This window comes from Pholcus phalangioides, unplaced genomic scaffold (assembly GCF_987345545.1).
Source record: "Pholcus phalangioides strain wild (caught in Gottingen) unplaced genomic scaffold, Ppha-v1.0 ptg000004l_1, whole genome shotgun sequence".
Classification (NCBI taxonomy): Eukaryota; Metazoa; Arthropoda; class Arachnida; order Araneae; family Pholcidae; genus Pholcus; species Pholcus phalangioides.
The window spans coordinates 18,068,636-18,083,910 of record NW_028301597.1 but is presented as its reverse complement, the minus strand read 5'-3'; the positions used below and the strand labels follow the sequence as shown (position 1 = coordinate 18,083,910).

General features: G+C 37.1%; 2 protein-coding genes across 2 annotated transcripts; both read right to left on the bottom strand.

Annotated features, from left to right (window-relative positions):
* Positions 1-3,932: 3,932 nt before the first annotated feature.
* RpL37A (ribosomal protein L37A) lies at positions 3,933-13,445 on the bottom strand. The gene is made up of 4 exons (XM_089231036.1): positions 13,306-13,445; positions 11,190-11,318; positions 5,364-5,446; positions 3,933-4,036 (listed from the first exon to the last, which is right to left on the bottom strand). Exons 1-4 carry the CDS (start codon positions 13,306-13,308, stop codon positions 3,973-3,975), a joined length of 279 nt encoding a protein of 92 aa, XP_089087162.1. The 5' UTR covers positions 13,309-13,445; the 3' UTR covers positions 3,933-3,972.
* LOC149086634 (uncharacterized) lies at positions 8,914-10,026 on the bottom strand. The gene is made up of 2 exons (XM_089231765.1): positions 9,102-10,026; positions 8,914-9,059 (listed from the first exon to the last, which is right to left on the bottom strand). Exon 1 carries the CDS (start codon positions 10,024-10,026, stop codon positions 9,313-9,315), a length of 714 nt encoding a protein of 237 aa, XP_089087891.1. The 3' UTR covers positions 8,914-9,059; positions 9,102-9,312.
* Positions 13,446-15,275: the final 1,830 nt, after the last annotated feature.

The window sequence follows — 15,275 nt, the reverse complement described above, 5'->3', positions numbered from 1 at the left end:
TTCTCATAAGCTGAAAGAGAAAGATAAAATTTTGCCACATTCCAAAACTTTCAAGAATGAGTCTATGGAATGCGAACTCAATTTTTTGGGAAAAGTGACATGACATTTTACCATCTGAGCACAGAATTTATACATGCAATCAATATGTACAGTTGAAATACAATATCTGAAATTGCTCCTGGAAACTATTGCTGCAAATCCGTGACCAATGTTGGACAGTAGCAGCCCTTAAATAGGAACATTTTTAAGGCAGGCGTTACACTATAAAAGTTTTTTTATAAAACTGGAAAGAAAACCGAACTACCAATAAGTGTATCGGTTACACTTATTGGTTGTATTTTTCAAGTTTTGTAAAATATGTTTTATCAAACTTTATAGTCTAATCCTGGCCTGACTGCCAAGCTTTCACAAACAACTTGCCATTCATTGCAATGCTTTACCCTCTTATTTACAGCTAGTTCTGAGTACCATACTCAAACTCTTGAAAAGTAACTGGAAAGTGTTTATGGGCAGAGTTGGGGGAATAATATATATTTTATTAGTAGAAAGAGCTGTTGCATTCCAATAAATTTAAATTAACCTTTAACAGCCAATGTTCTCAACCGGGAACATCAATTTTATTAATTAAATGTACTTTTCATGAATTAAAGCACTTGATTCCCCCCCCCCCCCCGAAGGTACAATGTTCCAAACTTAATTAAAAAACAAAAATTTCATTAATTTTAGTACTTGTGCTGCAAATTTAATATTTTTAAATCACCCATTTTTAAGGGTAGAATGAAATTTAACTTTTTTGTTGTTAATATGAATGTGGCAAGTTCAAAAAATACATTAAAACATTTTTTCCCATGAATTTTTGGTTAATATCTCTAAACTGGTGATTTCCGATGTGGGGCAATTCCCCCACGACAAATTGAGTTTTTCTGTTTAGACTTATATAACATTTTTCAGCTTGTATGGAACTATCTTTCTACCCCCTTTTTATATCAGTTCAATTTTCATTCAACGAAATGAAGGCCACAGACCCCTTTGAAAAATAATATTGTTTTTAGCAATGTAAAAACAATGAATTAATTAAGGGTATCCATACTTTTTCCGGGCTGTTGTGTTCTAGATTTTTATCAGCCGGCGTTTCGTCCACTATTGCAGTGGACATCATCGGTGCAGGTGATAGTGAGCAAGGAAAGGAAACGACCTCCTTGGGAAAACAATGATGTACTGGCACTTCAGCTGAAGATGCCGTGGAATCTGTATAGTCATTGTGACATCAAGCAAGTGACGTATTGACGACATTGGTAGTCGACAGTCTTCAGAGAATATTGTTCTGTCTCCTTTCTTGCTGTTACCTGCAATGGTGATGTCCACCTTAGCAATGCATGAAACAACTACTAATAAAAAGCCTCAAGACATGATAACCCGAAAAGTGTGGATACTCTTACAAACTCTGGCAGTGAAAGCCTACCTACACTGTTCAATGAGTTGTTTTCTCATCCAAGCTCAGACCTCTCTGAAGTCTTTCCAAGGACCAGCGGTTAAGAACCACTGCTTCCAACTAAGTAAATTACTTTTTTGGCTCCCTCAACATGAATAGGAATTTACATTTTGAATAACAAGAATTGCAAGTAAAACGGGGTTGCAAAATTTAAAAGGATGCAAAGCTAAAAATTATGTAAAAAACAAAACTTTGTCACAGAACTATGAAGTTGCACAGGAGAAAAAAAAAAGTACCTCTCATGACTAAAGTTTTAGTTATGGGGCACCAGGATTCTAGAGATGCTTTAATGGGCATGACCTTTCTTTCAAACCGTGCACAACTCAAGTCTATTGCCATCTATGGGCAATTTACTACATAGTGAGTCGTGTAAGTACACCTAACAGTCTGCGTGCATAGCTAGTGTTGTTTTTGAGTGCTGCCATCTATATTTCAGAAGTGTAATAATTGAATTTCATTTGTAGGTCTGTTGCAAGACTTTGTAAAGGGGAGATCAGCCTGCAGGGCATGACCTAAGAAAAGGTTGGGAACCACTGCTTGAAACTAGAAGGATCAGAAGGGGAAAATCAAAGAAAAAATATCAATCTAAAAATTTGACCAGTTAAAAATTAACCTACAAAATATTCATTCCCTATCACATTTTTTGTAATTCAAGTTCGACCTTAAAATTTTCCAAAAGCCATCAAATTCTTAAAAATTAATCAAAATGTGTAGAACATTGATTTTATGTCCAAATCAACTTGGGGATCTTAGAAAAAGAAAATTTATAATTTTATTTTTCTCGGCCTTCAACACAAAGATTTTCTGGATATATTAATGCCAGGGCCGTTGCTTGCCTTCTTAGGCAGACTTTCCTTATTGTCCTCTCTTCTTTGAAATAGTCATTATGCAAAACTACTTTTTTTTTGTGAGTGCTCCATTTGGCTCAGGGCAGTGCCCCAGCCTAGTTATGAGCCTGATTATTTATGCTAAGATGAACTTTAGAAAGAAAAGTTGTCTGTAAAAAAAAAAAAAAAAAAAAGACATTGAAAACCGATCACATCTTTGTAATCCAGACAAGTGCACTAACCATTGCAGCACTCTGAAACAACTATTTCTTCCCTTATACATATGATGCACTAAGAGATATAGCAGCCTCCCTTATAACTTGGCAATAGAGATGTTTTCACACCAGGGGGGGAAGCAGGTGTATCTACTGCCCCGGAAGAGGTGCAAATTTCACTCTTTTAACATGACGGGGGCGCCAAAATACATGCTTGACAAAGCTTCCAGTTACGGCTGTTTCACACAGCGATAATATTTGTCAGGAGAACTAAACATTCACAGCAAACCAAGACTAAATATTCAATGTCATTTATATTGTAAATGATTGAGTATGGATTTCAATAAGTTCAGTACTTTTAAAAATAGGATCAAAATTGAATCTCTCACAAAGGTTTCTTCACTTTTAGTTCACATACAATGTCCCATAAACTTATGAATACAGCAGAGCTTATCCGACATAAGCAGGCAGAACATTGGATAAGCAAAAAATGGATAATAGGGAGAGAAACACCTATTAACTGTTATAATTGTACACATTACAAACTTAATCATGTTTTAAAAAACAAACCCTGAAAAAATGAACTTGGTTACAGAATATTCTGAAGTTAAATACAGTACTTCGACAGTTCAATCCTGTGATTCCCAAGAAAATTTTGACCGTAGTGTTTTCCTGACGAGCGCCATTTCTTTGCCAAGTCTTGCCATCTTTGTAATATCATTATGTCGATTCCCGTAGTTTCTTGTTGCTAAATGTATTTAATTTCAAAAGTGCAATTTGCAGTTTTTGCTGCCGATTGATGAGTAATATTTAATAAAATTATGTTTTTGCAGTTGGGACATCAAATAAGCAAGACTCTTTAACATAATTTGAAAATTCATATAAATTCCAATTTATATATGAACATGGTTTACAAAAAAATACCCATTTTACAAACTTGCCTCTCCAAAGTTTTAAGACTAAGTAAAATAAGGGATTTTTTGTTTTTTTGTGGAAAAAAAAAGGCATATATTAAATTTAAACAAATCCTAAAGTTTCTGAGTGAAGTATTCACTCTTAACAAAATTTGGACTAAAAAAATTGAATTTCAATGCGTGAATGATACTGTAGAAACGTATTGCCAGGCACTGTTATAAACATTTCAAACTCAGAATTAAACATTCAGGTCCAATCACTCCTGCCAGACTGGTTTTTCTGGCCTTCTATCAACAAAAATTTGAACCAATTTCTTTTCTCTATACCAAAAATATCTTTTTGCAAAAAAATTGTTCACAAACTGTATTCAAATATAACTAGTTCTTTCATTTTCAAGAATTTTCAAACTATTGAAGCACATTTTTTTTATGGGGCATTCCGTTTAAGAAATATTTCCTACACATGAATGACCACGGACAAAACTTGTGAATGAAATCCTTTATTTTTACAAAGATGCGTACAATTACTGTTCCTTCAATTCTCTAAGACGCCTTACTGCACTCCTCACAGTCACCGCAGCAGTAGTGCTAAAAATTTTAAAAAATTATAGATCATAATTTGAATCTGAAATCATAAAAATTTCAGGCACGAATTCAGATGAAACATTTCATTATAAACTGATTTTTTGATATTAGTCTATGCTCGCTATAACGGCCCCACATTATAGTGACCATTCCATTACAACTGGCAGGTTAAGTCCCAAATGTTTTCATATAAAATTTTTTCCCTTCTAATGCAACATCCATTTTCAATGGGATGATGGGGGACATTTTCACGTGCGTGACTGTAAATAGTTATCGGTGAAAGCCCGAAATGCAGATGTTTAAGGGAGTACTGTCATATTGATCAAATTTCTGGAATACATAGATTCTATTATAAAGAGAATTCATAATCAAATTAGAGATGGGGCAGATATTCGGCTGGCATTTGACCCTTTTACCAAATATTTGTAAATCTAAGTACTTTAATTTGAAAAAAATTACAGTAAAATCTCTCATAACAGACACCCATTTTTTATGGCCAATTATCTCCTCCTATAATAAAAGTTTGAATTTCAAACGCGATTAACAGCCAACCCTTCATGGAGAAATTTTTTTTGTCCTGCTAGTGATCACAAAAGAGGTTTTACTGTAACTGCAATTTTTCCCATAATTTAAAAATTTATACTGATCATATTTTATTGTGTGGTGTATATCTCTTTGAGAGAGGTTACATCAGGATGAATTTCTAGGATTAGGAAAACATGAAACTGAAAATAGAATCCTACTCCAACAAGGTGACATGAATTACACTAACTGAAAGATGTAACTAGACAAGGTACCTATTGAGCTACTACTTACCGTGTGTGTGCATGCGCACCTCGTACACATTCCCCTACAGAATGTCTAACAAATTGGTACATTCTGGAATGTGTGTATATCCGTGTTCTGAACCTAACCTGAAGTTTGTTTCTATGTAATGCTTGTTATGTGTATATTGGTACTATCAACAACAAGGTTGTTCCACTTCACTTCAAATTCAGCTCTATATATGTATTCTTTGAAAGTGCAGTCTTTGCAAGACATCATTTTGTACTTGATAGGATAATAAAATTCACAGAAAAAAAATCTCCAATCAAAAACTAATACTGAGGAAAGAAATATATTTGAGGAAAAGAACAGACTTAGAAAAGGCTCAAACGTAGAAATCCATAGAAACTACGGACATTTTGTAGTAATTGGCAAGTATGCTCATTATAGAAATTTAACACGAAATAATCACCATTTCGTGCAAAGACTATACTATTTGACATATTCATGTAGAGAAAACAAGTCCTTGAAATTTAAATCAGTTGAAAGGGTGAAATCAACAAACCTGTATGTGTAGGCACCACCAGCAACAGTCTTCTGACATGCTCTACATTTCCATATACCGACACAAGTCCTCTTCATAGTTTCCTAAATTGATAAAGTATTTAAAATTTTCATTAAGATTGAATCACAGAGACAAAACTGTGGACATCTTAAACGTTGAATGCATGAAAGATAACTCTGTATGAATTTTTCAAATTCCTATTAATTGAATTGGTCAGTTCATAGTTTCCCAAACCCCACGTCACCCCCCCCCCCAACTCAAGCGAACCCACAGCATAGCTGCCAACTTTTGGAAATGAAAATTAGGGAGATTTTCGCGCAAATCCATATTTTATACTGAAACACTCCCTAATAAATACAAAAGGGATTTTTTCAAATAAAATAGGGATTTTCCACACATGAAGCTACACCCTTGGGAATAAAATACCTGTGCAAAAAAAAGTGAAATTGGAGGCCAAAACTTTAATGGTGATCTAAAAAAATATATATAGTGCGTTCAATCAGAAACAATGTGAACAAACATTCTGCGCAAATGACCACAAAATCATCGGAAGATGAAGGAAAAGAATCGTAAATTTTTGAAGAACACTGATTTAATGTGACACCTGCTTGATGTGTTTTTGATTTCACATGGGTGATGTCAGTCTTTCCACCATGACCAATGTTTATGTCAGTAATACAACTTGTACAAAAATAAAAAGTCTGCCCTTTTCTGGAACGTTTGATGAAAGAAAATTCATTGGGAATAAGCATCTTTATATATATATATAAAATTAATTAACATTTCTTTTTCTTATCAGTATTCATGTTTTGTTATTGCACATACGTAACTTCAACAAAAGAGGAAGTTTTGACCACATGCGCTGCGTCACCATAATCTTCAGGACTACTGGTTGATAAAAAAAAAGCAATTTCCCTTTAAGATAAAGATCACGTCCGGGTCAATATACTCTCCGAGACAGTCCATCCCTTTCGGAAAGAACGCAAACCATTCCAAGATGGTCTCTCTCTGGGCGGTCATGTCTGTCTGCAAGATAAGGCAAACAACTTTTCTTGTTTCCATCATAGGATTTGTAAAACTTCCTCTTAAAAGGGAATTTCCAACTCTTCCCCCATTTGCGACGTCATTTCGAAATGGGAAAAGGCAGAGGCAAAAGACTTTTGCCCCAGAAAAAAATCCTTAGGGATTGTTTTCAGAAGCAGGGATTCTTTTTAAAAAAAGTTGGGAATTTGTGGGGACAATTATAGTTTGTTTCAGGTTAACTTTGCAGTGAAGAGAAAGGTAGAGAGTGTATTCCTTCGCCGTAAAATATAGTTCCCATACATCGGAGGTTTCTGATAATCATTTATATAGAATATTTCAAATTTTTTTATGATTTCGAAAAAGATACTGAAAAAATACCGTTTTGAACCAATGTATATTCGTTTAAAATTTTTAAATTAGAAAAAATATTGGTTACCATTATCAAAAATCCATGGCGAGCTCAAGAACATTTTGGCGCGATTTCCAAAAAATTTTCCCCGCCAATATCACTGTCGTGCTTTTTTTTTTGATTGTACAATTATATATATATATTATATCGTCATTTTGTTGAATTTTCCATTCAGTTTTGAATGTAGTTATAGGCCTACGACGAATATTCAATCAGGTTTTTTTTTTCTCCCGAAAATAGCCTCCAACGAATTCAGATATTCACTCATAGATTGCAGGAACTGTCCCTCTTTCACGACAGCGCCGATACCGTTGTGAGAGGCTCTCTTTATGGGGGTAGGTTACGGTTCCACTCTGTATTACGGCGCCCCCCCTTTTTTTTAATTATATATTTCTTGCCGTGTTCGTAGGATAGGGGTGATTTCTGAATTCCAATAGCCGATAGCGGAGGGTGTTGACATAAGTAATGTCTCTTTTGCGTCCACACCAACTTCTCCCCCACAGCACACAAGGCTGTCTCTCCAGATAAATATAAATAAGCAAGAGCGAGAGAGACCCATAATGGTTTAGGCTTGCAGTGTATTTTTTCCTTCTGTGACAGTTGTATCTTTCCACCAGAGATAGACACGCTAAAACGTTCTCCGTTCTTTTTGGCAATAATGCATAAAGCACGTTATTGAAAGGAAGATGAATTTTGGATTGCAGATGGCCTGATGGTTAATTGTTGCAACAACAATTAATAAGTAATAGAGAATCCAATAGTTCTACAACTTCAAGTTAGGATTCCATAGAATGGGAATCCGTAAAAAATGACTAAAACTGTAGTGATAACAAGTGGCACCAACGTAGATGCGTTCGGGTGACGAGCGACGGAAATTGCGACAAGAAAAGTGAGTAAAAGAATTCTAAATTTTTCCTTATCATTTTTATTATTATTACTTGGGGCTATTCCCAAATTCAAACATGAAAACCGGGTTAATAGGAGTTACTAAGATACTTTTCAATAAAAAAAAAAAAAAAATTTCGAAAAACGCACTTTAATTTCTGAAAGTATCGACGATGTTTTTTTTTTTCATTAGCTAATTGTTACTGACTGCAATTTTTTCTACAAGCACTACGTTATACGAAAAAAATATTTTTTTCTGCGAGATTGGCGAGAATCAGCCATACCTTACCGAGGCCGCGCATTGATACATAGGTTAAGAGGCTTTCGTTGTCATAGCAACGGGTGATGCGGTTCCCTCGTAGCTTCCTCTTCACTGCAAAGATAACCTGAAACGGACTATAGGGTTTTTTTGTGATTTTCGTAAAAATTTGGGAGATTTAAGAACTTTTCGGGAGGTCGAGAGACGAAGCTAAAATTCGGGAGACTTGGCAGCTATGCCATAGGCTCCTATGTTATACCCATAGCTTCCATCGCTCACCAGGGTGCAATATTGTCCACTTTGGAAAACACCAGGTTAGTTGAATTAATATATTAATAACTTCTCTCGACATCTCCCTATGCTTGTAATATTTGAAACTAGAATTATTTTAATAGATGCCAATGAAAATTTGTGTTAAACTTATGCATTTCTGCAATATTATTACAGGGTTCATAGCAAAAATCTGCTTGAACATTTCCTTGACCAAAACATTGGAAGAAATGAATTCAAAATCTTGACCTGCCCAATTTTGAATTTTTTGTAATCCCGTCTGTTCCCACCCCTCTTCACAGAACTTTCTCTGACATTTGCCAAATATTCTACATCTTCTCTGACTGTTTCCCTAACTTTCCAGGTGGCTGAGTATCCTGTATTATCTTCTCGAAACCTATAAAATCTTGCAATTTAGCAAAATGTCACAGTAAACTACATATATGTAATTAAATTTACAGTACCAGGAATCTGTTCAGCTGAAATTTAGGTTTTTTCCAAACCTTTCACATCTTTCTTTGAGCCCCACCCCCGAGAAGAATAAAGTGGTTTTGTGTGTCCTCTCTTAAGAGCACCCCCAGCTTTTGTCGAGTCCCTAATAACAAAACCATAAATTTGACACTTCTATTTCAAGTTGTGATAAACTAACTAGCTTGTTTCGCTTTTCACAAAAATAATCCATTTTCACAAAAATAGGACCCTACAAAAAAAAATCTGGACGAACTCGAGTAAACCTACCACTCTAATAATATATCAATGATATGATAATTATGTTAACAGGGGTCTGTCCAGACTTTTTGCACAGGGTCCTGTTTTTGTGAAAATGTACCTTATTTTTGTGAAAATGTACCTTATTTTTGTGAAAATGTACCTTATTTTTGTGAAAATGTACCTCATTTTTGTGAAAACGTTCAAAATAGCAGTGAAAGTAATACTAATTAAACAGCAACCTCATTTTCCTATTTCATTTCATTTTTATTATCATTTTCCTAGTTTTGGATGCACTCACAGCTTGTTTGTGTTTCTGGCTATATATATGCTTGTTGACACATCGTCTTGGGTGATCACCAAATTGCACCCCTTGGTCAATCCAGGGTCCCTTATCAAAAAAATGTAGAACATATTTTGCAAAGAAAGCCAGATGCAGAAATGCTGTAGCATAGCCAACTGTGAAGCTTCTCAAAACGTGCGATGTTCACCAAATTCGGTATTTTTGGACCCATTTTTCTAGCTTCTGTAGATGAAATTTTCTTAAAATCCGGCTCTACCGACGAATTCGTAGCATCTTTCAGCGCTTCCGATAAATCAGCAATGTCTTCCACCGCTTTCGACGAATCGGTAATGTCTTTCGAAGAAACGGAATTGTCTTCCGCCACTTCCGATAAATCAGTCATCTCTTCCGCCGCTTCCGACGAATCGGCAATGTCTTCCGCCACTTCCGATAAATCGGTAATCTCTTCCACCGCTTCCGACGAATCGGCAATGTCTTTCGAAGAATCCGAAATGTCTTTCAGCGCTTCTAATAAATCGGTAATGTCTTTAGGCGCCTCCGATAAATCGGTAATGTATCGCGCCGTTTCCAAGGTTTCGACAGCGTGGTTCGAAACCGATGAAGGAAGCAATGTTTCAGTAATTTTTTCCGGGTTAGCACAATTGGAATTATCTGTATCTGACGTCTTTTTGGTGACATTTTCAGATCCTCGTTTAAAAAATGATGTTATGGAGTTGCATCCCCGAACGTCAGTTGGCCGTATTTTTTTAATGTAGTAATCACTATTCCTTGAATTTCCACCTGTTGATGGTCGACCACGCTTCATATTAAATTTTCAAAAATGAAAGCGCAATACTGGAAAAAAAACGTGCACAAAAAATCCAATTCTACAATAAGCATCAACTACGCCGATTTTACGACTAACAAGAGGTTGTGATTCAAAGACCATTTGAGGAGAAGTGCGGGGCTAAAGCGTTTGCATAATGGCATAGGTTGTGCGATAAAATATCGGACGCGGTCAATCCGTGGTCAACCAGCGGGATGTCCTAACAAGAAGACTAGAAACAAGGAAAGCCCTCTCAAGGTCACGCTCTTTCTCCGATCGCCTTTTCAAGGTCATGTTTTCCGGTATCCAACCAACAACTTCTATAGATAAGATTACTCATCTATGGGGGAGGGGGTGGTGGTGTGTGGCCATGCATGCTTAAAAAAAAAGATCAATGGCTTTCTATTACGACTAGGGTCATAACTGATAAGAATTTTGTCGCACAGCAGTCGCAAAAGTTCGTTTTTTACGACGTAATTTTCATGAAGGGTTCGTTTTCTGGAATTTTGTGATGGATCCGTTTATTATCCTCCAAATTTTGTGAAGGGTCCGTTTTTTAGCCCCGGAATTTTGTGAAGGGTCCGTTTTCCGGACCCAAATTCCGGCTGGACAGACCCCTGGTTAAATACAGTGAAAACTCAATGTAATTTTACTCTGGGGACCAAAAAGTTATCATGGGGGATTATTATATCAAGAGGCAACAGTTTCATGTTAAGAGTATAGACCAAAGTGGGAAATATCGCCCGCTGGGGACAACGGAATGGTCCAGGGAAAATGATAGAAGCTACGGGTATATAGGATCCTATGGATTCTCTTGAGTTGAGGTAATGAGAGAAAAAATCTGAAGGGGCAATGGAACAAAAAGTTTGAGAAACTGGTATAGACCTGTGGTTCTCCATCTTTGGCAGCCTGAGGACAATTGATTTTTTTAGTGAGGGAAAGGCCCTGTCATACACGTGACTAATAGGGAATAGGTTTGACTGATGTCAGGGCTCGGTACTGGGCCACAGTCCAGCAGTTGAGAAACACTAGTATAGACATTTCCAAACAAGACTTTAAAAAAATATTGTTGTAGAGGAATTTATTGTTATGAGATGTCACTGTACTCACAATTTCACAAAATTTAAAAAATAATTTTTATATATTGCGAATAAAAATCCTACCTTCCCACAAAAGACACAGGTGTACTTGGCATGCTGAGTGATTTCCATCTTTTTCACCATTTTTCTCAGAGATGCACCGTATCGAGTGCCATACTTTCCAACTACTCCAACCTTCTTTGTCCTCTTAGCCTGATGCAATAGAAAAAAAATGACTTCATTAAAAAATTGTACGAATAATTTATAAATTGATATAAAGAAATCTCACTCAGTCTATTTGAATTGTCTACATAGAGGATGGTTGTATAATAACTTTATTGATATATGTCTCTGGCAGCCACAAAGTGATCAGAGCAATAAAAAAAAAAAATCACAAAAATGTTAGAACAGTACCTTGTAGCATAGTAAATACAGACACCAGAAGCAGACAAAGAAACAAAACACCAATGCAGATCACATTATTGAGGCACAAAGTACACCTTAAGAAATTAACGAGCTAACCCTCTCCCAGAAAAGAAGTCTTCCTTTGACTGCATACTGCGCCAACATTTATAACGCTGGAACATCTTTGATATAATCTACCACTTCCTTTGGCGACTTTTTTCAGACAATAAGTAGCTGCGGCAGGCATAATAGCGCTGAGAGTTGTATCTCTCGCGTTTATATAGTATGTGGCTCTGGCATCAGCTACTACACTTTGATCTTAGCCAAAAGGCTGAGAAGCGATGTGACATCAACTACTGTTATCTGCATGCTCCGGTTTGAAGGAAAAGGTTGGGGGGGGGGGAATGAAATTTTTTCACATTCGACTCCTCCACAAGCAGTGTGTCAATCCAGGCCCGTCACTAGGGGGCCATTGCCCCCTTGGCTTTTGAAAATACACCAAAAATGTATCTATACAAATGCATATATACATACATTGAGTACATGTTCTTTGCCCCCCCCTGAAAAAAATTGAAATGACGGCCCTGCGCCATTCACACCTGGCATAAAGCGCTGTCGTGAGCAGTATTGCGCTCTGTAGGAAAAAACACCCATACACTGCTTTTCTTATTGGTGAGTGGACGGCGTGTCGAGCTGAACGACTCACATTGCACATGATACAGATAACCTACTCCTAAGAAAACCCGCAGTTAAAGCTGGGTTTCCCTAGGAATAGGTGTTTCATGCCTTGTGAACCGAACAGTATAATTTCACGCCGGCAGCAACATGTTACATAATCACGCTACGCGTTTGTGTTTTCCTAGCGGGGCGCATCAGATCAGGGCGGCTATATTATAGTATATGACCTTGGCATCAGCTTCATTGTCTGCATGCTCCGGTTTGAAAGGAAGGGGGAAAAAAACACACATGAGTGAAGAGAATATTGGCAAAACCACGGCGCAGGATGCATTTGACTCCTCCAGAAGCATTCGCCCAATCACGCCCGAAGTAAAGCGCTGCCGTGAGGCGTATTGCGCTCGGTAGGAAAACAGTCATGCTGCTTTTCTTATTGATATGTGGACGGCATGTCGCGCTGGGCGAATCACGTTGCGCGCGGCACAGGAAACCTGCTCCTAGGAAAACCCAGCTTAAGGCAGGTTTTTACAAAACGTTCAGCGTGGAAACACAGATTGGTAAAAAAAAACCACCTGAATTTCGGGTTTTTTAACCAGTCAGCGTTTTCACGCTGCACACAGCGCAGAAATTCTACTCCTAGAAAAACTAGGCTTTATGTCCGTTTTCACAAAATTAAGTTCGAGGTCACGGGCCACGTCAGATGACTCCTCGGGACATGGGTTGAGCATGCATACTCTAAACTTCACTTTATTACTTCAAATACTTTAATTTCAATCAGTAATGATATCGTAAGAAACATTAACAGATCCTTGATCCGTTCCCTACCCAGGGCCGTCTTAAGAGTATCATGGGGCCCCCGGGCCAAGTAATTTTTCGGAGGCCCTACCGGGTAAATCCTAGAAAATTTCAACGGATCTCATTTTTGTGAGGCCTCTCTTCTCTTGAGGGCCTGGTGAGCCCATGCGTTAAGATGGCACTGCCCCTACCACGTTCATATAATACACCATTCAACGGGAACTCGTGGGCACATCGATAATAATAACACAAAGTAGCCTATATGTATTTACATTTAGGAATTTGATCTATTCAAACTGCGATATAATGAAAGTTAAATTCATACCATTGCGAATGAATATAAATCGCTAAGCGATATCGCAGGAATCAGCTAACTAACAGGACTACAACGTGGTCAAACTCTAGCTCTACAAAATACGCTGCTGATGGAAGGATGAAAAATGGATACGTCAGAGCATTACAAACCCTTTATAATCATTTCTATATTTGACTGGAGATGATTAAAATTGGATAATAAACTATGAAAATGAAAAAAAAACTTTAAATCATCCAAAATTATTCTTTTTGATCAATCTTTTTTTTCATAATCATACTCACAAAAAAGTGTAAGATCGGTGATGCTGACCATACTTCATCAAGTAAAGTAGGGACATCGACGATTATATCTAATAAAGCTACTAAACCTGAGAAACTGCCACTAATTATAGCTGAAATTAAAAATTTAAGGGCTATTGCAAATCGCAGCGAAGTTAATCAAAATGTATTTTACTATTAAACGTTAAACATGGGTAAAATACGTGAAAATAGATTAATATGGTCACGCTGCATTCCAAGCTGAAGAAAAGTCACTTCTTATGCTAACCAATCAAAAACGACTTGTCCGTCCGGTTTTTGAGACAGTCGGTTTTTTTTTGCGAAATTTTTGAGGATAAAAAATGACTGCCGCATCGTGACTGTGGTTTCATGGGTTGCCATATGGCATCATGAAAAAATACGCCAACTCGACGATGATCCCGAACCGTGTATTTTGTTATCGGACTTTGGCCAGTGATTACATGCCACTTCGTGAACTGGCCAGCCAAAGTCCGAAATTCAGACATTTTTCGGGTCAACAATTAACGAAACTTACTAATTCGTGAAATGGCCGGCCTCGTTGTGAATTGGCAAATTTCGGACTTTGGTAGTAACATGTACAATACTATACGATAATCTCTTATAATAAAATAATACAATGAACAAATAACGTGTTATAAATAAACATACAATACAATGTGTGTGTGTTACTTTGTATTTACTAATTAACTAGTATAACTACTCTAACTCTTAGTCTAGTCTAAACGACGAGAGAAAGAGGAGGACTATCGTTTAGGACGATTTACGGACTCTGTTCTTTTTATGTGACTTTGAAAAAAAAACATATGCAATAAAAACCTATCCACTTGCTTCTGCCTCCTTTTTGAAATTTCTAGGAAATGAGAAACTGCATTACGTTAGCCAGATTCATTACACGCACTCCTACAGCTTCATTTGGGTGTGATTAATCCCTATTTTTCATTCCGCTCCTGCAATTTCTCCGCAAATTTCACGACGATGTTGTATTTCAAACGCTGTCAGTTGACTATCGATTGAAAATTAAAAAAGCAATGAAGAATGGGCCAAATACGCTAACACTTGTAAACTGTATTATACGGGCCGTTCAATTATTACTTCAGCAATTTTTGACCCCCCTCCCTTGTCAGCAAAATTTCGTCATCTCCGCCTCCATACCTCCTATCACATATTGGTGGGATCAGAGACTACACGGGGAGGGGGGGGATAAGGGACTCCTGCCCCCCCCCCACAAACGATCTAAAAACCATTTTTTTATATGCAAAAAATATTTTTTTTGCCGCAAGAAAATACCTTTATATGCTATTGTAATCAATTTCTGTTAACTTCAATGCTATTCGAAGGCTAAGAACTCAAAATTTTCTTTTAAGAAATTCATTATGAACCACCCTCTAAAGCCATATAATGATAAATCCTTGGCCCAAATGTGTCCCGGGGGGTTATCTGATGTGGGCTTCCCCCCAAACGATTTTTGTAAAAATGAACTAAGCGGCACATTTAGAAATCGCTTAGGTGACCCATGCACAATTCCAGAGTATTTAGGCGAGCCGTGGCACATTTTTAGAACACTTAAGTAAGCCCGTGGCACATTTTTAGATCACTGAAGTAGGCCCGTTGCACCTTTTTCAGGTTACACAAGTAGGCCTGTGGCATATTCACAGATCACTTAAGTAACCCGCGACACAG